Source organism: Gymnoscopelus braueri (assembly GCF_963280865.1).
Source record: "Gymnoscopelus braueri genome assembly, chromosome: 19".
Taxonomy (NCBI): Eukaryota; Metazoa; Chordata; class Actinopteri; order Myctophiformes; family Myctophidae; genus Gymnoscopelus; species Gymnoscopelus braueri.
Window position 1 is genome coordinate 37,543,379 of NC_137621.1, and position 16,124 is coordinate 37,559,502.

Here is a 16,124-nt window from a genome sequence, read left to right on the forward strand (position 1 = left end):
TCAGAATCAACCCAATGTAATTCAAATAAACGTAATAAACTAAAAGAATAAAATGGGGACAAAACCAAAACTGATTAGATGGCTACAGAGGAGTTAAATTGTGATCATATTCATGCAACCCCTTTTGAGAGTCCACTCCTGCAATGTTTAGAAGGCAAGCGGCGCCATCTAGTGGTCTCAAACTAACTGAAAATAAAGTGTAACTGTCAGTTTGTGGGGAAACAAACAGGTTGTTGTATTATGCCAGTTATAGTAACGGTACTGAAATAAAGTGCTCGTTATCCACTCGTTGATCCGGAATCTTTGTAAAAGCTTTTTACCAGCTTCCAGCCTAGTAGGTTAGTGCAAACACCAGAGTTTTCCCAACTAAAAACAGCTACCAGATCCTCCCAGATGCATATCCCTACAACCTGGAATCAAGCCTATTCAACTCAATGTATTTGCTATTGAAAATGCCCTCCAAGTGTAGGGAATTCAATGAAGCCCTTGATGTCAGAGGAATTACACCATATTAAGATCCACATAGAATATCGAGGGCTTGGAGCACAAAGGTGTGTGACATTTTTGGCAAAACTGATTTTTTTTATATAATTTTAAAGGTCTCTATCAGGGGTAAAAGGTCATTATAATTTTTACTTTTTATAATAAAGGCATGGTCAGTATCATGTCATTATCATGTCATTATCATGGTAAGTAGCCTATCATGTCAGTATGGTAAGTATCATATCAGTAAGACCACATCATTATAAAAGTATAAATTGCTATGTTGCTTTTGTTTAAATAATTACAATCATGAAAAGTTTGTTTTTGCTCTCCTGTAAAATTCTGAAAATATCACTTACATCCTTTGCGCTCAATATTTTCTCAATCTCAGTGGAAATTGTTTTTTTTTAGATTTGAGGTAAATCCAAGTGTCATAGCAGCAACAGCAGTGAGAATAAAACACAGGAGAGGTAGGAGTCATGAACCAAACAAGATAAATAAGAATAAAACAATATCGTGCCCAGATATCGGCAATGGATCTCTGAATGAGTGAACAGTCTATCATTAAATATAAATGTACACAGTGAATTATGAATGAATATACATCTATCATGTACCTCCATCACCAGAAAATACATGAATTAACTAAATTGAATTAATTAAAAACAAAATAGGCCTATATCAAAATGTTACTTAAGTACAGTATTGTGTAAATGTACTTGGTTACTTTACTCTACTGATACTTTGAGTGTTTACGTTAGCCAAGGATTGTGCTATGGAGGTGACGGCGGAGGACCCTCTGTACCTCTGATACGTCACAAGTACGGATGTTTCTATTCATCCAGTTTGTCAAGAGAAGAAAAGCTTGCATCTTACAACCAGAAATCCCCAAAATACTCAGGCACAACACATGCCACATTTGATTGTCCAGAGAGGAGTAGTGTCAATAGACAAATGAAAGAGAAAAAATACCAAATGTGTAGCACTGCTTCTTTGTTGTTGTTCTTTAGTTGCCCTCCAATGCAATAGGTTGTTTAGGGCAGTGGTTCTCAAACTTTTTCATGTCAAGGAAACCTAAATTAATGATTATGGCCACAGACCCCCATCTGAAATGGTTTTGTGCCAGGGAGGGAAGAGAAGTTTTGCGTTAAAAAAAAAGAAAATGATTCAACATTTTCCTAACAATTTTGAGATTTTTCCAAATTTGTTAAAAAATAGCAGATCTACAAGCTCGCAGCACGGCACCAAGTCACACGCTGTCAGAAAAACAGGCCCATTTAGTTTTATTTGTACTTTTCTTACTCCTATCATTCTATTCAATATTGCAGCATTGAACGTTACACAAATCAGACAATGAATTATAAATACAATGAAACAATTTAATGTATCTATACATCGGTTTATTATCAGGCATCATGTTTAACACAAACACTTATGCATTCCTATATAAAAAAAAAGTGAAGGGGCAAAAACTCAATCCAATATTTTCTACTTAAATTAATTTGCATGATGTGTAATGACATCTTGAAACTAAATTATTCACGGAAACTCCTGGTGGGAAAGGGAAAGAAACCTTCATTGGCCAAGTACATTTGTAAATACAGTACTTTTAACGTGTCCCCTGCATTTAAACCCACACAGTAAAATCCTCAGTGTACATTTTCGACCAGTCCGTTTGTCCATAGATAAATGAACACTGGGGATTTTACTGTGTATCTTAATTAGAAGCAGTGGGCAGCTGTTGATTAGCACTCGGGGAGCAGTTAGGGGTTCAGCGTCTTGCTCAAGGACACTTTTGACACATTGACGGGATAATCTGGGATCGAACAGGGAACCTTTTGATTCCAGGACACCACGCTACCTCCTGAGCCACTGCCACCCTGGTGTAAAACTAAACCCTGTATACATGCATTTATACAGACTCTTGACTAAGTGCACCCTGAAATGTTATATTTTATATACAGTAGGGTGCCCTGTGGCTCTGCACCGTGTGAATAAATTATGAATACCATGTAGCCATCTACTTACACGGCTCCATTATAATCAGGCATGTTTTTATTTCATGCGAACATAATGCATTACTGTTGCAAAGGTGAATGTCCCATTTTTTCAATGACCTATTGAATTCTGTATTATCACATATTCACATTGTGACCCAGCTCAGCTAGTTTTGTGCTGGATCAGTAAACGAAGGATTTGCTGAAAATGCTCAATCTAGACCCTGTGGGCATCACAGAATTCCGTAGGTCACCAGTTTCTGTGTAACACCATCACGGCTGTCTTTCAGACATCTAAAACTCCAGTAGGTGTGTGAGTGGTTCTGAGGAGGTCAGGACTATCTCCTGTTTCTGACCATAGGTCCCATGTTCTACGGTGATCCCCAACGCTGATGTGGACGCATGCTTCTCCACTATGTTCTTGCAGGCAGAGACCAGCTTGGCGTACAGCTGAGCACCCCACCACATCGCACATGCCTTGTCGTACTGGAGCCGCTTTCTCTTGAAGAGCTGCTGTTCTCCGACCAGCGAGTCCTGTGGAATCAGCAGAACGCTGCCGGGGAGTTCTAGAACAGAAGACGGACGCTTCAAGGTGTTCCGGAACAACTTGGCTTTCATCAGAGTGTCGGCTGTTGGATGGAATATGATTTGACTTGTTAAGAACTTGTTTAGTACTACTGGTATTTATTTATTTACATTACCTGTAACCACTCAATGAAATACAACAACTTCTGGGTAATGTATACGTCATCAAATGCTTGCATCGCATGCGGTTTCTTTTCTGAAAGCAGCACAGTCATATGAAATATAATTTAAGTCAGCTTGGATTTTTTTTATTTATCTTACCCATCTCTTTAACAATGTCCTCTGTGGCTCCCTGGAAGAAACACAAATAGACCACCATTCCCTCCTGGATCTGAGGACAAAGGGTATATAGGACACAGCAGACATGAAGTGGTCATGAAATGAACACAATTGAAGTTTGGCGCTCCTATCTTAGAGATTACAAAGAGATTACAAACAGATTCTGAATGGATAGACTGACAGATGTCTAGACAGAGAGACACCAACCACATCAAATTCCATGAGTTGAACATTGACGTTTTAGTGATTGTATTGTATACCTCTGCCCACTGAGCCTCTGCTCCCTCCACAGCCGGTTTCACCTTCACCCTTGCCTGAGTACAGTGCTGCACCATCACCCTGGCCTGCTGCATCTTAACCTCCCTTATAGGTTCTAGGTCAACTGGTTGGTCTCTACACAGACAAATGGACAGACACACAAATATATGGATTATTTCATCTATTTAACAACTTTCAACATGACTTCCCTATTTTGGGCATGTCATTATTGGTCAGAAATATATCTACAATATCAGATATATTTGAACAATTATGGGTAGGGTTTAAGTGATTTCGCTGAATTCAAATGTGTACAATTACACAAACAGAAAATATAGTATAGATTAACACAATCAAGTAATGAGTAAAAAGTGTATAATGTTGTCAATTATTAAATAACTATGTTTTTTAGTAATTGTATATTACCATACAAACATAGCAGAGTGATATGTCATCAACAAAATGTAACAAGCTCCAGAGCTGCTGTACTGTGTATCAGCACTCATGCAATGCCTCTTGCCCTATCAAATGACTTATTAACCCAAATTCACTATCTGTTCTATATATTTACCCACCTATTCTCTTCGGTTTTTAGCCTCTTGATGGTGTCTGTCCAGACAGACTTGGAGACGGTCCACGGTTTGGTTTTCTGGGACCCAGCTGATTCCAACACAGAACCAGACTTATTTCTCTTAGCTGGTGACTTTGTCTCTGGACCCTTTCTCTTCTTGGCTTGGGCCACCCTGCTGACCTGGGTTTGTTTCGCTTTTGAGGTCTGGAGTTTAGCTTTTTGGGTACTGGCTTTTGGTTTAGATGCGTCGTTTCTCTTCTTCTGTGGTAGTGTTTGAGAGCTGCGTTTTGGGGTTGCCTGTGGCGGGGCTCTGGGCGTGAATTCAGTTTGAAGACTGGGTTGAGGTTGTATCTGGGCAGGGCTTTGATCCTGAGTTTCAGTCACGCTCACCTCCGTTTGGACCTCAGGTTGTGGCTGGGAGTTCGTCTCATACTCGGTTTGAGGATGGGTTATGAAGTGGAACTGGAGGGGTTGCTGATCAGGGGCGTCGTTCTGGTCCTGAGCCTGAACTTCACACTCACTTGTCTGCTCATGGATCGGGTCGGCTTGTGTCTGTATTTGAGTCTGGGAAATGATCTCGAAGTGAACTGGGCTCTGGGGCTCGGTGCCGCTTTGACTCTCAGATTCGTTCTCCTCGGTCTGGATTTGGGGCTGTGAGGGGCTGACAGGCTGCGTGGAGACTCTCCGAACCACCCAGATCAGAGAGCTGGGAGGAGTTGACGGGGAGGAGGGGGAAGGAGGTGCTTCGGTCTCGTCGGAGCAGTTGATGGTCGCGAGTTGGATGTCGGGTGTTTCCGTCTGGGAGGGAGTGGTGATGGTGGCGTCTTCGGACTGGGAAGGGGTGGAGCTTGGTGGTTGAGGCTGCATGGAAGTTTCTTGTGTGGAGGTGATAGAGATGTCAGGTTGGGAGGGGGAGGGCGCAGGGATATCTCCTGAAGTCTGCTCAGTCTGTTGAAGATAATAATAATATTACATCAAACTTAAGAGAGCTTTTGTTTTTTGACTGAATACTTTATTAAAAGGATCCCTGGCTAATAAGCCTTATATGCCTTATAGATTATATTCGCCCTATGTAACAAAACATTGAAATGAAAAACACATTAAATGTTTTATTTCTTTTAGAAATAGTATGTCTTTCACTCAATAGGGACCGCTTCCGTCGCAAGTTGATGATGTCATTTGTCCATCTGTGGTCCAGCCCTATGGAATGCATGTGCTAATGAAAAACAACTTCATGCTTCGTAAGGTTAAAGGGGTAGTTCACCCCCAAAATGACTTTTTTTCTATTGATTCCTCACCACCTGGAGCCTTGAATTCATGGATTTTTTTTTTGTTTTTGTCACATTCCTAAGCCAATAATTTGATTATAATAAATTTGTCCCCATTGATTCCGGTAGGAGACACAAATGCATTTGTGTCTCCTACCGGAATCAATGGGGACAAATTTATTATAATCAAATAATAAAGGAAGGAATGCGACAAAAACAAAAAAATATCCATGAAATCAAGGCTCCATGGGGTGAGTAATCAATAGAAAAAAAGTCATTTTGGGGGTGAACTACCCCTTTAATATGACCATCAAAGCAATATTTAATCCGAATATTTAAGGTGTTTTTAATTTTACATTTTAGGGGCAATTATAATGCATTAAGGCATGTTTGGCTTATTAGCCAGGAATCTATTTTACAGTTTACAATGATTGTTAAAAGGATAACACAAAAAGCCCTAGGGGCTTGTTGTGGTCAATTGTGTGTGAGAGTGTGTGTGTGTGTGTGTGTGAGTGTGAGTGTGAGTGTGAGTGTGTGTGTGTGTGTGTGGAAGGAGCAGAGAAACTGTCAAACCATTCTGCTCTTTGATTGGTGCTTTCTGACATCACCCTCCTCCTCCTCCTCTTCCTCCTCATCATCGTCTTCTTCATAACTATCTTTGTCATCATCATCATCGTTGTTGTTGTTGTCATCGTCGTCATCGTCGTCGTCGTCATCATCATAGTCACTGTCCGGATGAAGAGAAAGGGAAATTGTGAGTGTTCTTGATTAAATGTCTCAAGCTTCTTAACCACGTAAGCCCTATATTCATTGACCAAAGTCCCCCAGAGGTGTATGCTAGCCCTCCACCTCTTTTCCCTCTACACCAAATATCTTAGCCAATCTACAAGGGCTTGTAGATCTGCTAAATTTGTAGAATGTTGGCCCCCCCGAATAGGAATGCTAAGGTTCAAGTGGTCAAATAACTAGATCAATACACATACCCTCTCTGTTCTCCACCCATACTGTACCTGTTGGCAAGGGAGTCAGAAGGGATCTGTGGGGAACCCAGACTCTGGTTGGGGTCTTGTTGAGGTTCTGTCTTCTTGACCTTTTTAGCAGAACATTGAGAACAGTTGTCGATCCAGCGGACCACATCTGGTCTCATTGTCTTCCAGAAACACCTGGAAAAAAAAAATCACTACAGTATTTTAACTGCACGTGGAAGAAATGTAAGTGAAACAATGTACAGTACTTGCACTAAAGCACACTGCCAAAAAAAGAAAACAATCCTGCCCTACAGATATTACTGGTAGACCCAACAGGCCAGAGGCCACACACAATTCAGTTTTTTGGAAATGTCTCCAACAGGGGTCTTGTGGGGTCATTGGACTCCACTTGAAATCAAACCCCCGGGTCACTCCCATTTCCATTTTTTCATCAAAAGACTTATGTAATTATGTCTATACTTTTAGTAAATTAACAAATGCAACAATCTAAAATAAAAGATGAAATCTAGTTTAGTAGTTTTTTTTTTGTATAACTATTAAATGTAACTTTTCTTTTGGCAGTGTGTATAGCACCACAACACTTTAGGGATGAAGTCCAAGCTGCCTCCATGGCGGAGGTCTGCAACTACTTAATCTACAACAGTTAGCGTTACCTCTCGTTGAGCAGGCGGATGCATTTATCAAGGTCAAGGTGGTTTAGTTCGTCATGGTAACTAACCAACGCCATCTCCACCTCCTCTCTGTTCCTCAGAACACGACGAACACGATTTCCTCGAACAATATGCAGCTCATCATCTGGATGCAAGAACACCACATTATTATCACACGTCAGAAAAAACTGAAACCTCTGGTCTGTCCAACGAAAGAAAACGGCACTTACAAGATATGACTAGTTTGAATTTTCACATCAACATGAGTTAAACGCAGCAATGCTACACTCCTCTAATAATTGATTCTGATTCTAATGCCTAAATAAAAACAATATTACAGTATCTGGTTGGACCACCAGGGTGCACCACGCTTCTACCATTCTTGAAATTATTAAGACAGTAATTAAATTATTTGCTCATTTAAGTTTGTTTCCTTTAGATTTTCTTTGTACCTTTGATGATAAAGCTCTTGGCGAATCTTCGCAAGGTGTTTTTTTCCACACCGTTCAGTCCTGGAGGGTAGTGCCCTCTACGAAGGTAACGCTCCACCGCATCATACTTAGCAAAGAATATCTGCACAAATAACACAAAGGAAAATAAGGCAACAAAATGTCTTGTGGCATTTACTGTAGCTGTGCTTTAGCTGATACATAGCTTCTCTGCAGCAGCTGATTAACGGGATTAAAACCTGTTAACTATTAAACAACGGGTCAGTACCTGGTCTTGGGTCGTGACTGCTTCCAGTGGAGGCGGCTGGGTTGGGGTGATTCTGGCTTGGTTCTGCAGGAGCATGGTTACACGTCATTCCTGAGGTGTAAGTCTGTTTTGTGTCATGTATCACTTGTGTAATTTACTACCAGCACTTGATAAGCCACAAACATCTTGATAGATTCCCATAAATTAACTAAATTCCAGTCAATGCTCATTTAAGGATGAATGAATGATCTGGATCTCAACTCTCAACCACTCTATGGCTATGGGCTATGTTCAGACAGGGGGTAAAAATCTGACATATTTATCAAATTCAACCTTTAGTAAATAGTGTTATTTACAAGTGATATACTCAGATTTGTGTGTTCAGACATCTTTTAGCACTCATCTTTTAACCCTGCATTGGTTGCTGAGGTAACAACAAAAGCATGCCAACTACCTATAATGCTAAATGGTGCCAATGTTTTCCAATATGGAGCCAAAAACTGCAGGCTAGATTAAGAATGGAGATATGTCCTCTCTCCCTTCACGCCATAGCAATATCTAGTAGCAGTGCAGAACCTCCTCCCTCATTACGGTATGTTGTCTGGTGCAACGGAGGAAGTTCATATATGCTGCAGTTCTGAAGTCATGCCTGCCTGGCATGGTGCTCTGAATTTGGTGCCTTGCGACAGTTCTGACTCGTTCTGACTCGAGTGGCTTATGAATGCTTTATGAATGTGACTTTCACAAATCAATTGTTTTTTGTTGTTGCTTCTGCTGTCCAGACTGTCAAGCAATCTGATTCTGGATGTCACAATGCCAGTCTGACTGAACATAGCCTCTGTGCGCACATCATACTGGTACATTACAGACCTTATTGCCACTCTGTGGGTTTGAATCGGCATCATCTTCCCCTTTAGCTACTCGTCTACAGTCTCTTTCCAGTCTCTCTCCAGCATGAAATTAATACAATGAATAATAATCAGGTGTTGTCTCCTCACCACAGGGTCACTGTAGATGAACAGTGAGGGAACAGTATCTGGGTGGAGGCAAACCTCTCCCTCGCTGCGGTCGAAGCAGTCCTCTGTAAAATGAGATGAACACACAGAGGACCAGAGACTAGGATGCCAGTGTGGTCGACCCAGGTTCCTCAGCCAGCGAGTCAACAGAGTAGGGTTGTCAACAGGAAACCTACAAATAAAACACAGGTCAGGGATGCGCTTTATGTTAAGCTGGCTTCGCCCCTACTACAGTTGGTTTTCTATCCTAGCAGGACCGCTAGTACTGCTTGTTTTCTATGCTACCAGGGCCCCCAGTACTACTTGTTTTTATCCTACCAGGACTCCTGGTACTGCTGGTTTTCTATCCTAAAACTTCTGGCCTTCTATCCTACCAGGACCACTAGAACTGCTGGTTTTCTATCCTACTCAAACAAAGCCACTTACAACTTGACCAAAATATGAATACCAGATTTTTTGTCCCTTATTATGAAATAAAAAGTTTCATTGTATTATTACATTTTTGTATTGTCTTTTGAAAGGAAAATATGACAGCAATAACAATATGGGGGGGGGGGGGGGGGGGGGAGAAATACGTGATACTAATACAAATATTTATAAAAAAATTGAAATAAAGTCTGTAAAAAAATAAAAGATGTATGTTTGGGTCCAGATAACTACTGATGAGCATTTACCATGAATTTTACAATGACAATAATAATATTGTCTAAATGTATTGCATACTAATCGACAGATTAATCACTAATCAAAATAATTTGTCTGTAAGGTGGAAACCGTTAAAGATCTGCTACTTTTGTGTGAAAAAAAACACAAAAAGATAATAGGTTTCTGCCCGACAGCAACAAATTGTTTTGTGATGACGATGAGGATGTCCCATACTTGTGGAAGGTCATGCCCAGTCCTCTCTCTATGGGTCCAGAGTAGTTGGTACAGTTGTAGACGCTACATCTGAAGCGTCTCTTCTTGGGTCTGTTGATGCAGGTGTCACAGGTGGAGACCCAGGTGGCCAGGTCTCGGCTCAGCGTGGCCCAGTAGAACTGCTTCACGATGGACCGATGACACATACCCTGACCCCGGTGACCCTGGTTGTCATGGAAATGACGCATGACCGCTATTACCTAGAAAAAAACAAATGATACGATTGGTGGGTTTGTTAGATTGTTTTTCACATGTATTTGTATTACTTCTGATGGTTTTACCATTTTTGGGCGGTGAAACCGCCCCTATATGTGAGGTTTGGACATCGACATTCGCTGCACTATGATTGGCCACCATTGTACCCCCCCCACCTATTGTACCCCCCCAACCCTGCGCTGTGATTGGCCACCATTGTACCCCCCTAACCCTGCACCGTGATTGGCCACCATTGTACACTATGGTGGCCAATTCAGGACTATTCAGGACTGTGATTGGCTAGTGAACACATGACACATGTGCATAGCCCTATAAATAGGTCTATGCACTTAAAAAAAACACATTTATGGTTTTTTTAAAGTTAGGGGTGTACAATGGTTGGTCCACAATATTACTTTTCTTTAAGTGAACTTCCATCACTGTGATGACCACTGTGACCACACCGCCCACTTCACACTGGGTGTGATTTTTTTTGTTTGTTTACTTTTCCATTTTTTATTCTTTGTAAAGCGGTATGTGGCTGATGAGATCACCATCACCATCATCATCATAACCAATCTTTCAAGGAACATTAATTTATACATGCTTGACTAAAACCTGTGCAAACATGAAGCAAGGTGTTGCTGTATAGAGAACACATGCTCAGTAGTGCTTCCCAGGATGAACAGATGATCAACAGTTTAAAAAGGAAATTTAATAACTGTACGATTGTACCTCATCTCTGCTGCGTAGGACTTTAACAGGAGGGGAGACCTTTGTGTACATCAACACTCCGTCTGAAACACAGATGATCAATTAACAGTCATTTTAAACTAGCTCTTTAATTAATCTTGGGTTAGGGATAGATAGATCTAATCGTTTCAATGTTAACTGATACCAGGTCAGTGATTGAACATCAACAACAATGAACAAGTGTGTGTGTGTGTGTGTGTGTGTGTGTGTGTGTGTGTGTGTGTGTGTGTGTGTGTGTGTGTGTGTGTGTGTGTGTCCTTACTGATCACACCGAAGCGCCTGGAAGCTCTTCTAAGGATAAAAGTATGACTCTTCGTTTGCTGAGGTATGATTCCGTGTTTCAGATACCTGTAAGTGACAACATGAGAATTAAAAAAATGATCCACATGATTTGATTTTTACTTATTGTGTTTTCGCCCCTTTTGGCTGTTAGTAAAATAACATGTTGAGGATGGCTGGATTTTCATGAACTTGGCTTCCCAAACAAGATTACTTTTTGGGTCCAAAAGGTCAAGGTCACAATGACGGACGGTGGTGGTTCAGTAAAGTAGAGCGGTTGACCAGATATTGGTAATACTCGGTCTACTACCGCCAAGAGATGAATAACTTTTGGGTCAAAAGGTTCATGGTCATGACATAACTGATCATATCATAGTAGTATTGGTTTCAGCATTTTGTGTACTCAGTTACCTCTCTATGTTGTCGTACATAACGAAGCATGGTTCCGAGGTCTTCCTCAAGCCAGTCTGCTGCCCCAACTGCATGGTTCTGTTATTCTCTGGAGGAGGGAAGGCATACTGGTGTTCTGGAAGATCCATTCTGGGTTCAGGGCGTTCTGTGGTTTCTATGGTTTCTGCAGCATCCGAGGCAGCGATGAGTTCCTCCAGGGAGGAGATCTGGAGGGAGTCCTCCTCTGCAGCGATGGGCAGCTAGAAACAAACAACACAGACCATTATGGACTAATAGCAGCAGGTACTGTAACTAACATATTATCAATTAAATCTACAGAGAGTGTTGTACTGCTACATGCATACTGGGGGCGGGGGGGTCATGTGAAATTTTCCTGAATGAGGAAAAAAAATCTACAAATTCACAAAATCTGTCTCTGTCTTCCTGACTGTATCTGACTGTCTGTCCGTCCCGGGGCAAAACTCGGGCACCGTTTGACTGATCGACTTCAAACTTTGCTTTGAATGAGTATCTTTCTCTTCTTCGACGTGGCTGAGGCATTGTTGCGTGAAGATGGGATACTGGCCGCAGCAGCTACTGAAGCCAAAATGCTGTGTTGCTTGCCGTGTAGCCTATGCGAGGAGTGAGAATGCATTTGCATTTGGGTATTGGTTCTCGACTTGCATCGTTCCTGAGTAGGTATGAATCATTATTCTGACCTCAAATCACACAAAATTGTTTAACACAATTATCAAAACAGGAAAAGGGGGAGGCAGACTCTACTATTTGGTGTAGCACAATTATTTGTTTCTGGTTTTGAGAACAGAATTTGTCTGTATTCATCCCAGCAGCAGACCACACAAAATACCCAGTCCTAACAGGCGTGTACTGTATGTACCTCATCCTCCTGTAAAGTGGCAGCCACGATAGTTGGAACAGCGTCTGGTTTCAGAGTCACTTGACCTTCGGTGTCGACCAGAAAACAGGAAGCGTCAAAGTGTTTGGCGCAGAGACAGGACAGAGTCCGCAAGGAGCCTTTGTCTCTCTGAGCCACAGAGAGCCATTTGTCCCGCAGCTCTGGGTCTTTGGGAAACCTGGTAGAGAGGCACACAGGCAAATTAACTTAATCTGAAGTGGAGGTTAACAAATTATGAACAAGAAAAGCTGAAACTCAAAACTGAACAACTTCTGAGCAAAACAGAGGAACTAAAGACGTCTTAAATTCATTTGATACAAGAGAAAGTTAGTTAGTGTACCTGTAAAAGGTGACAGATTCTGGGTTGTTCCAGCTGTTGCTGTCACAGCAGTATGCCAGACACTGCTGTCTGTGAGGTCCGACTGTCTTATGCAGCTGAGCCCTCACCCGACACTGGGGACACTTCATCAACCAGCCCTTCACAGCCTCGGTGACACTACTCCAGAAGTACAGAGACTGGACAGGAAATCACACAGTCATTTACAACATAACGCACTCTTGTCAATACAATGAGAGAAGTGTTTTTACCCGGTGAATTCATCTTTAATAAGGAGTACCTGAACCAAAAAAGACTAATTGTCTTTTACACAAAATTCATTACAATTATGATAACCATTCTGGAAACCATTTGTCATATTTTCAATCTGAATTCCCTCAAAGGTTGAACTGATGTTTCATTGAAGCATTGTATTCTGGCTACTGCAGAAGTGTCAACATATATATATACATTTATTTATTTTTTCCACTCTTTTCTTTGTACCCCTGGGCACTGTGAGTGTTGTACGTGGTCTGTGTAGATTAGTGTAACCAGCTGGGATTGTGTAGCGGGTGGGAAGGGGTTTATGTAGGATGAATGTGGTGCTATGTACTGTCAAGGAATTATTTTTTTATTATGATAATAATAATCATAATAACATGAAATATTATTATTTGCCATTGTCTAGTAAGTGCACCAATACCTGTCACTATCCAGACAGATCATTATAATAATTATTATTATATTAATCATGAACCTCACCAATATCTGTTTGACCATCTTCTGTAGGCCGGCGTGGTCGTTGTCTTCATGGTAACGTGTCAGGATCTCTACCATCTCCTCTTCACTCCTGACCACTTTCAGGAGACGACCTTTAAATGACTTCCACAGACGCTTATCTGACAGACAGACAGACAGACAGACAGAGGTCAAGGGATTTCAATGCAAAATCCAACTATGTAGCTCACACACTTCAAAATAACCTTTATCAATGTAATGTCAAGAATTTCTAATGAATTAAACCCTATATAGTTCAATGACCAGGGTCCCCCAGGGCTCTATCCTTGGACCCCAATTTTTTACCTCTACCTCAAATATTGTCACTGAAAGATCTACAAGCTCATAGATCTGCCATTTTCGCCTAATGTTCCCCTATTATGACATGCCCAGAAAAGGAACGGTCGGGTTCATGTGGTCAAATGATAAAGAAATGATGAGGACATAAAAGCCAGGGCTTCATTTTCTTACATACCTTTATAAATGAACTGTTTGCTGGCTCTCTTGACGACATGCCTGGCCGCCTTTGTATCAACCTCAGGAGGGAAGGTTCCTGTGCGGACATACTGCTCTACCCGATCCAGGAAGTCAAACCCTGGCATCTAGACATGCAAAAAAGGGAAAACAGATTAATAGAGCAAGAAGGTCAGAGAGATGTGCCAAAAACAATCAGCATTGCTGAGTGCATATAATCTAATGTAGCACAGGGATTCAAACTTTTCCAATGCCAAGGACCCCCAAATAGCCATAGCCTCTGTTGCAACCCCTATACAAGCTTGTAGATCTGCTATTTTTGAAACATTATATTTAATTTTTAATTTCCCTGTCCATTGACTCCATTCCACTAACCCGACCCCTGGCGTCCCCCACTTAGACAACCTGTGATCTGAGCACAATGCACATATTAAAAATTATACATCGACCATATAATATGAGTAGGACACATTTTTAAGATTATTCCTATAAAGTATCGTACAATTCAGCAGGATTGGCAAATAGGACAGCAACAAAAAAAATTAACTACTTAAACCCCATTATGGTTGAGCGGAGTCCCTCAGAGCTCTATTCCAGTGTATTTTCTATTTTCTGTTATTGTGGGGAAAGCTTTTGCTGTAAATAGCAGATCGACAAGACAAGGCGTTGCTTGTCGATCAGCTATTTTCTGCAAAGGCTTTCCCCAATATGGATGCTGGGGGTTAAGTGGTTAAAATAACTATATTTTTAATATTAACAAACTGATTTATTTCATAAACGAGCAAACACAAAACGTTTAATTTGTTAAGCTGTCTTGAATTGATAAAGTGGCTATCACCTAGGCCTGTTACAATATTACATAATAGTCTAATCACAATTATTTGAGATAATCGCAATTATTTTTGCATAATCGTTATAATAGTCCAAAAAAACATTTTAAGCAGAAATAGCAGACCTACAAGCTTACAACGCACGCATTGTAAGCTTGTAGATCTGCTATTTCCCCTATTTTTTGTATAAATTTATTAAATATGTCAGTCAAATATTTGTATATTTTAAGTTATTTGTCATGTATATGCCCAGTGGATTTTTTTTATTACAAAGCCTAAGAGGCAAACAGAAAATGGATTTTGATTCATATGTTCCAATGGTCAATGCAAAAAACACAATTAAATTGTTAATCGCAATTATTTGTATGACAATTAATCGTCAACTTAAATCGTGACAGCCCTACAACCACCTCTATAACCTAAATAACGTCACCCGACAGTCGGGAGACAAAAACTGGTGAAACACCGATAGCATTTATCTACCAGCCACTCCGTCGCTAGCGTCGTTATTCAAAGAGGATTTTGTTCAAAAACCACAAACCTTGCAAATAGTCAGTCGTGCCGTATGTTAATTTGAATATTATTCACCCTAATCAATGAATAAGATAACTAATTGATACCTAAAAGGAACGTCGCGGTTATAACAAAAGTTGTGATAGCTGTTGCAAAGCCTAACCCCCTACCGACTTCCGGTGCTGTCTTTCCGCTTTTTGGAAAACAGAAGAGCGCCACCAGGTGGTGTGGAGGTAGCCTTGGCTCAAGACTATGATGTATTTTATCGAGTCTGACTTTTACTTTCGTATCTATGATAGTCTTGGGCTGCAACCCCCAATTATCACTGAACATCCGCGCGGAAAGCCCGTACTTCTCCGTACATGTACAACAAAAATATATAAAGTGCTGACCCCGTAGCCCCGGATGTTAACTCAACATTAAGAACCATGTGCTCTAAATTAGCACGTTTTCTTTCAATAGATATGTGTTTCAATCCCGCCTGTGCCGGATTCTGTTGGAAATTCCCTTTATTCCTCAATGGGTGGTAGTGATGGGACGCATCCGGTGAAATCCGGAATTACAGACAATGTAAACAGGAAGTAAACGAGGTGGGGGAATGGCGTTCTGGCACAGACGGGATTGAAACAAAATATTGAAAAAAATATGGACTAATACATTGCTCAAAGACTCCAAAGGGTTAGGTAACACTTGGGGCAACAGTGTAAGCACTTTATATTTTGCATTTGTACACGTTCGGAGAAATACGGACTTTACTGGTGAAGGTCCAGGGCACTCAGGGGGTGCACGGTGCAGCCCAAGACTATCATAGATATATGCAAATGTCAAAATCGATCATAGTATCTTAGTCTTGATCCAAGGCTAGTGTGGTGCCGTGGTAGTAATAACAAACTATTCATTTGTGGGATATTGGGAGGATTGAGTTATAATCGTCGTAGAGTAAGTGATCTGTCCATCTCAGAATCACCATT

General features: G+C 41.0%; 1 protein-coding gene across 1 annotated transcript; it reads right to left on the reverse strand.

Moving 5' to 3' along the window:
- Window positions 1-1,872: 1,872 nt before the first annotated feature.
- On the reverse strand, window positions 1,873-15,319 carry LOC308074879 (uncharacterized protein). The gene is made up of 19 exons (XM_080414387.1): window positions 15,182-15,319; window positions 13,812-13,938; window positions 13,322-13,458; window positions 12,584-12,759; window positions 12,226-12,421; window positions 11,349-11,587; window positions 10,921-11,006; window positions 10,641-10,702; window positions 9,672-9,910; window positions 8,775-8,964; window positions 7,798-7,860; window positions 7,533-7,653; window positions 7,084-7,225; window positions 6,452-6,604; window positions 6,015-6,168; window positions 4,178-5,121; window positions 3,605-3,737; window positions 3,327-3,396; window positions 1,873-3,109 (listed from the first exon to the last, which is right to left on the reverse strand). Exons 2-19 carry the CDS (start codon window positions 13,936-13,938, stop codon window positions 2,775-2,777), a joined length of 3,567 nt encoding a protein of 1,188 aa, XP_080270513.1. The 5' UTR covers window positions 15,182-15,319; the 3' UTR covers window positions 1,873-2,774.
- Between the last annotated feature and the right edge of the window lie 805 nt (window positions 15,320-16,124).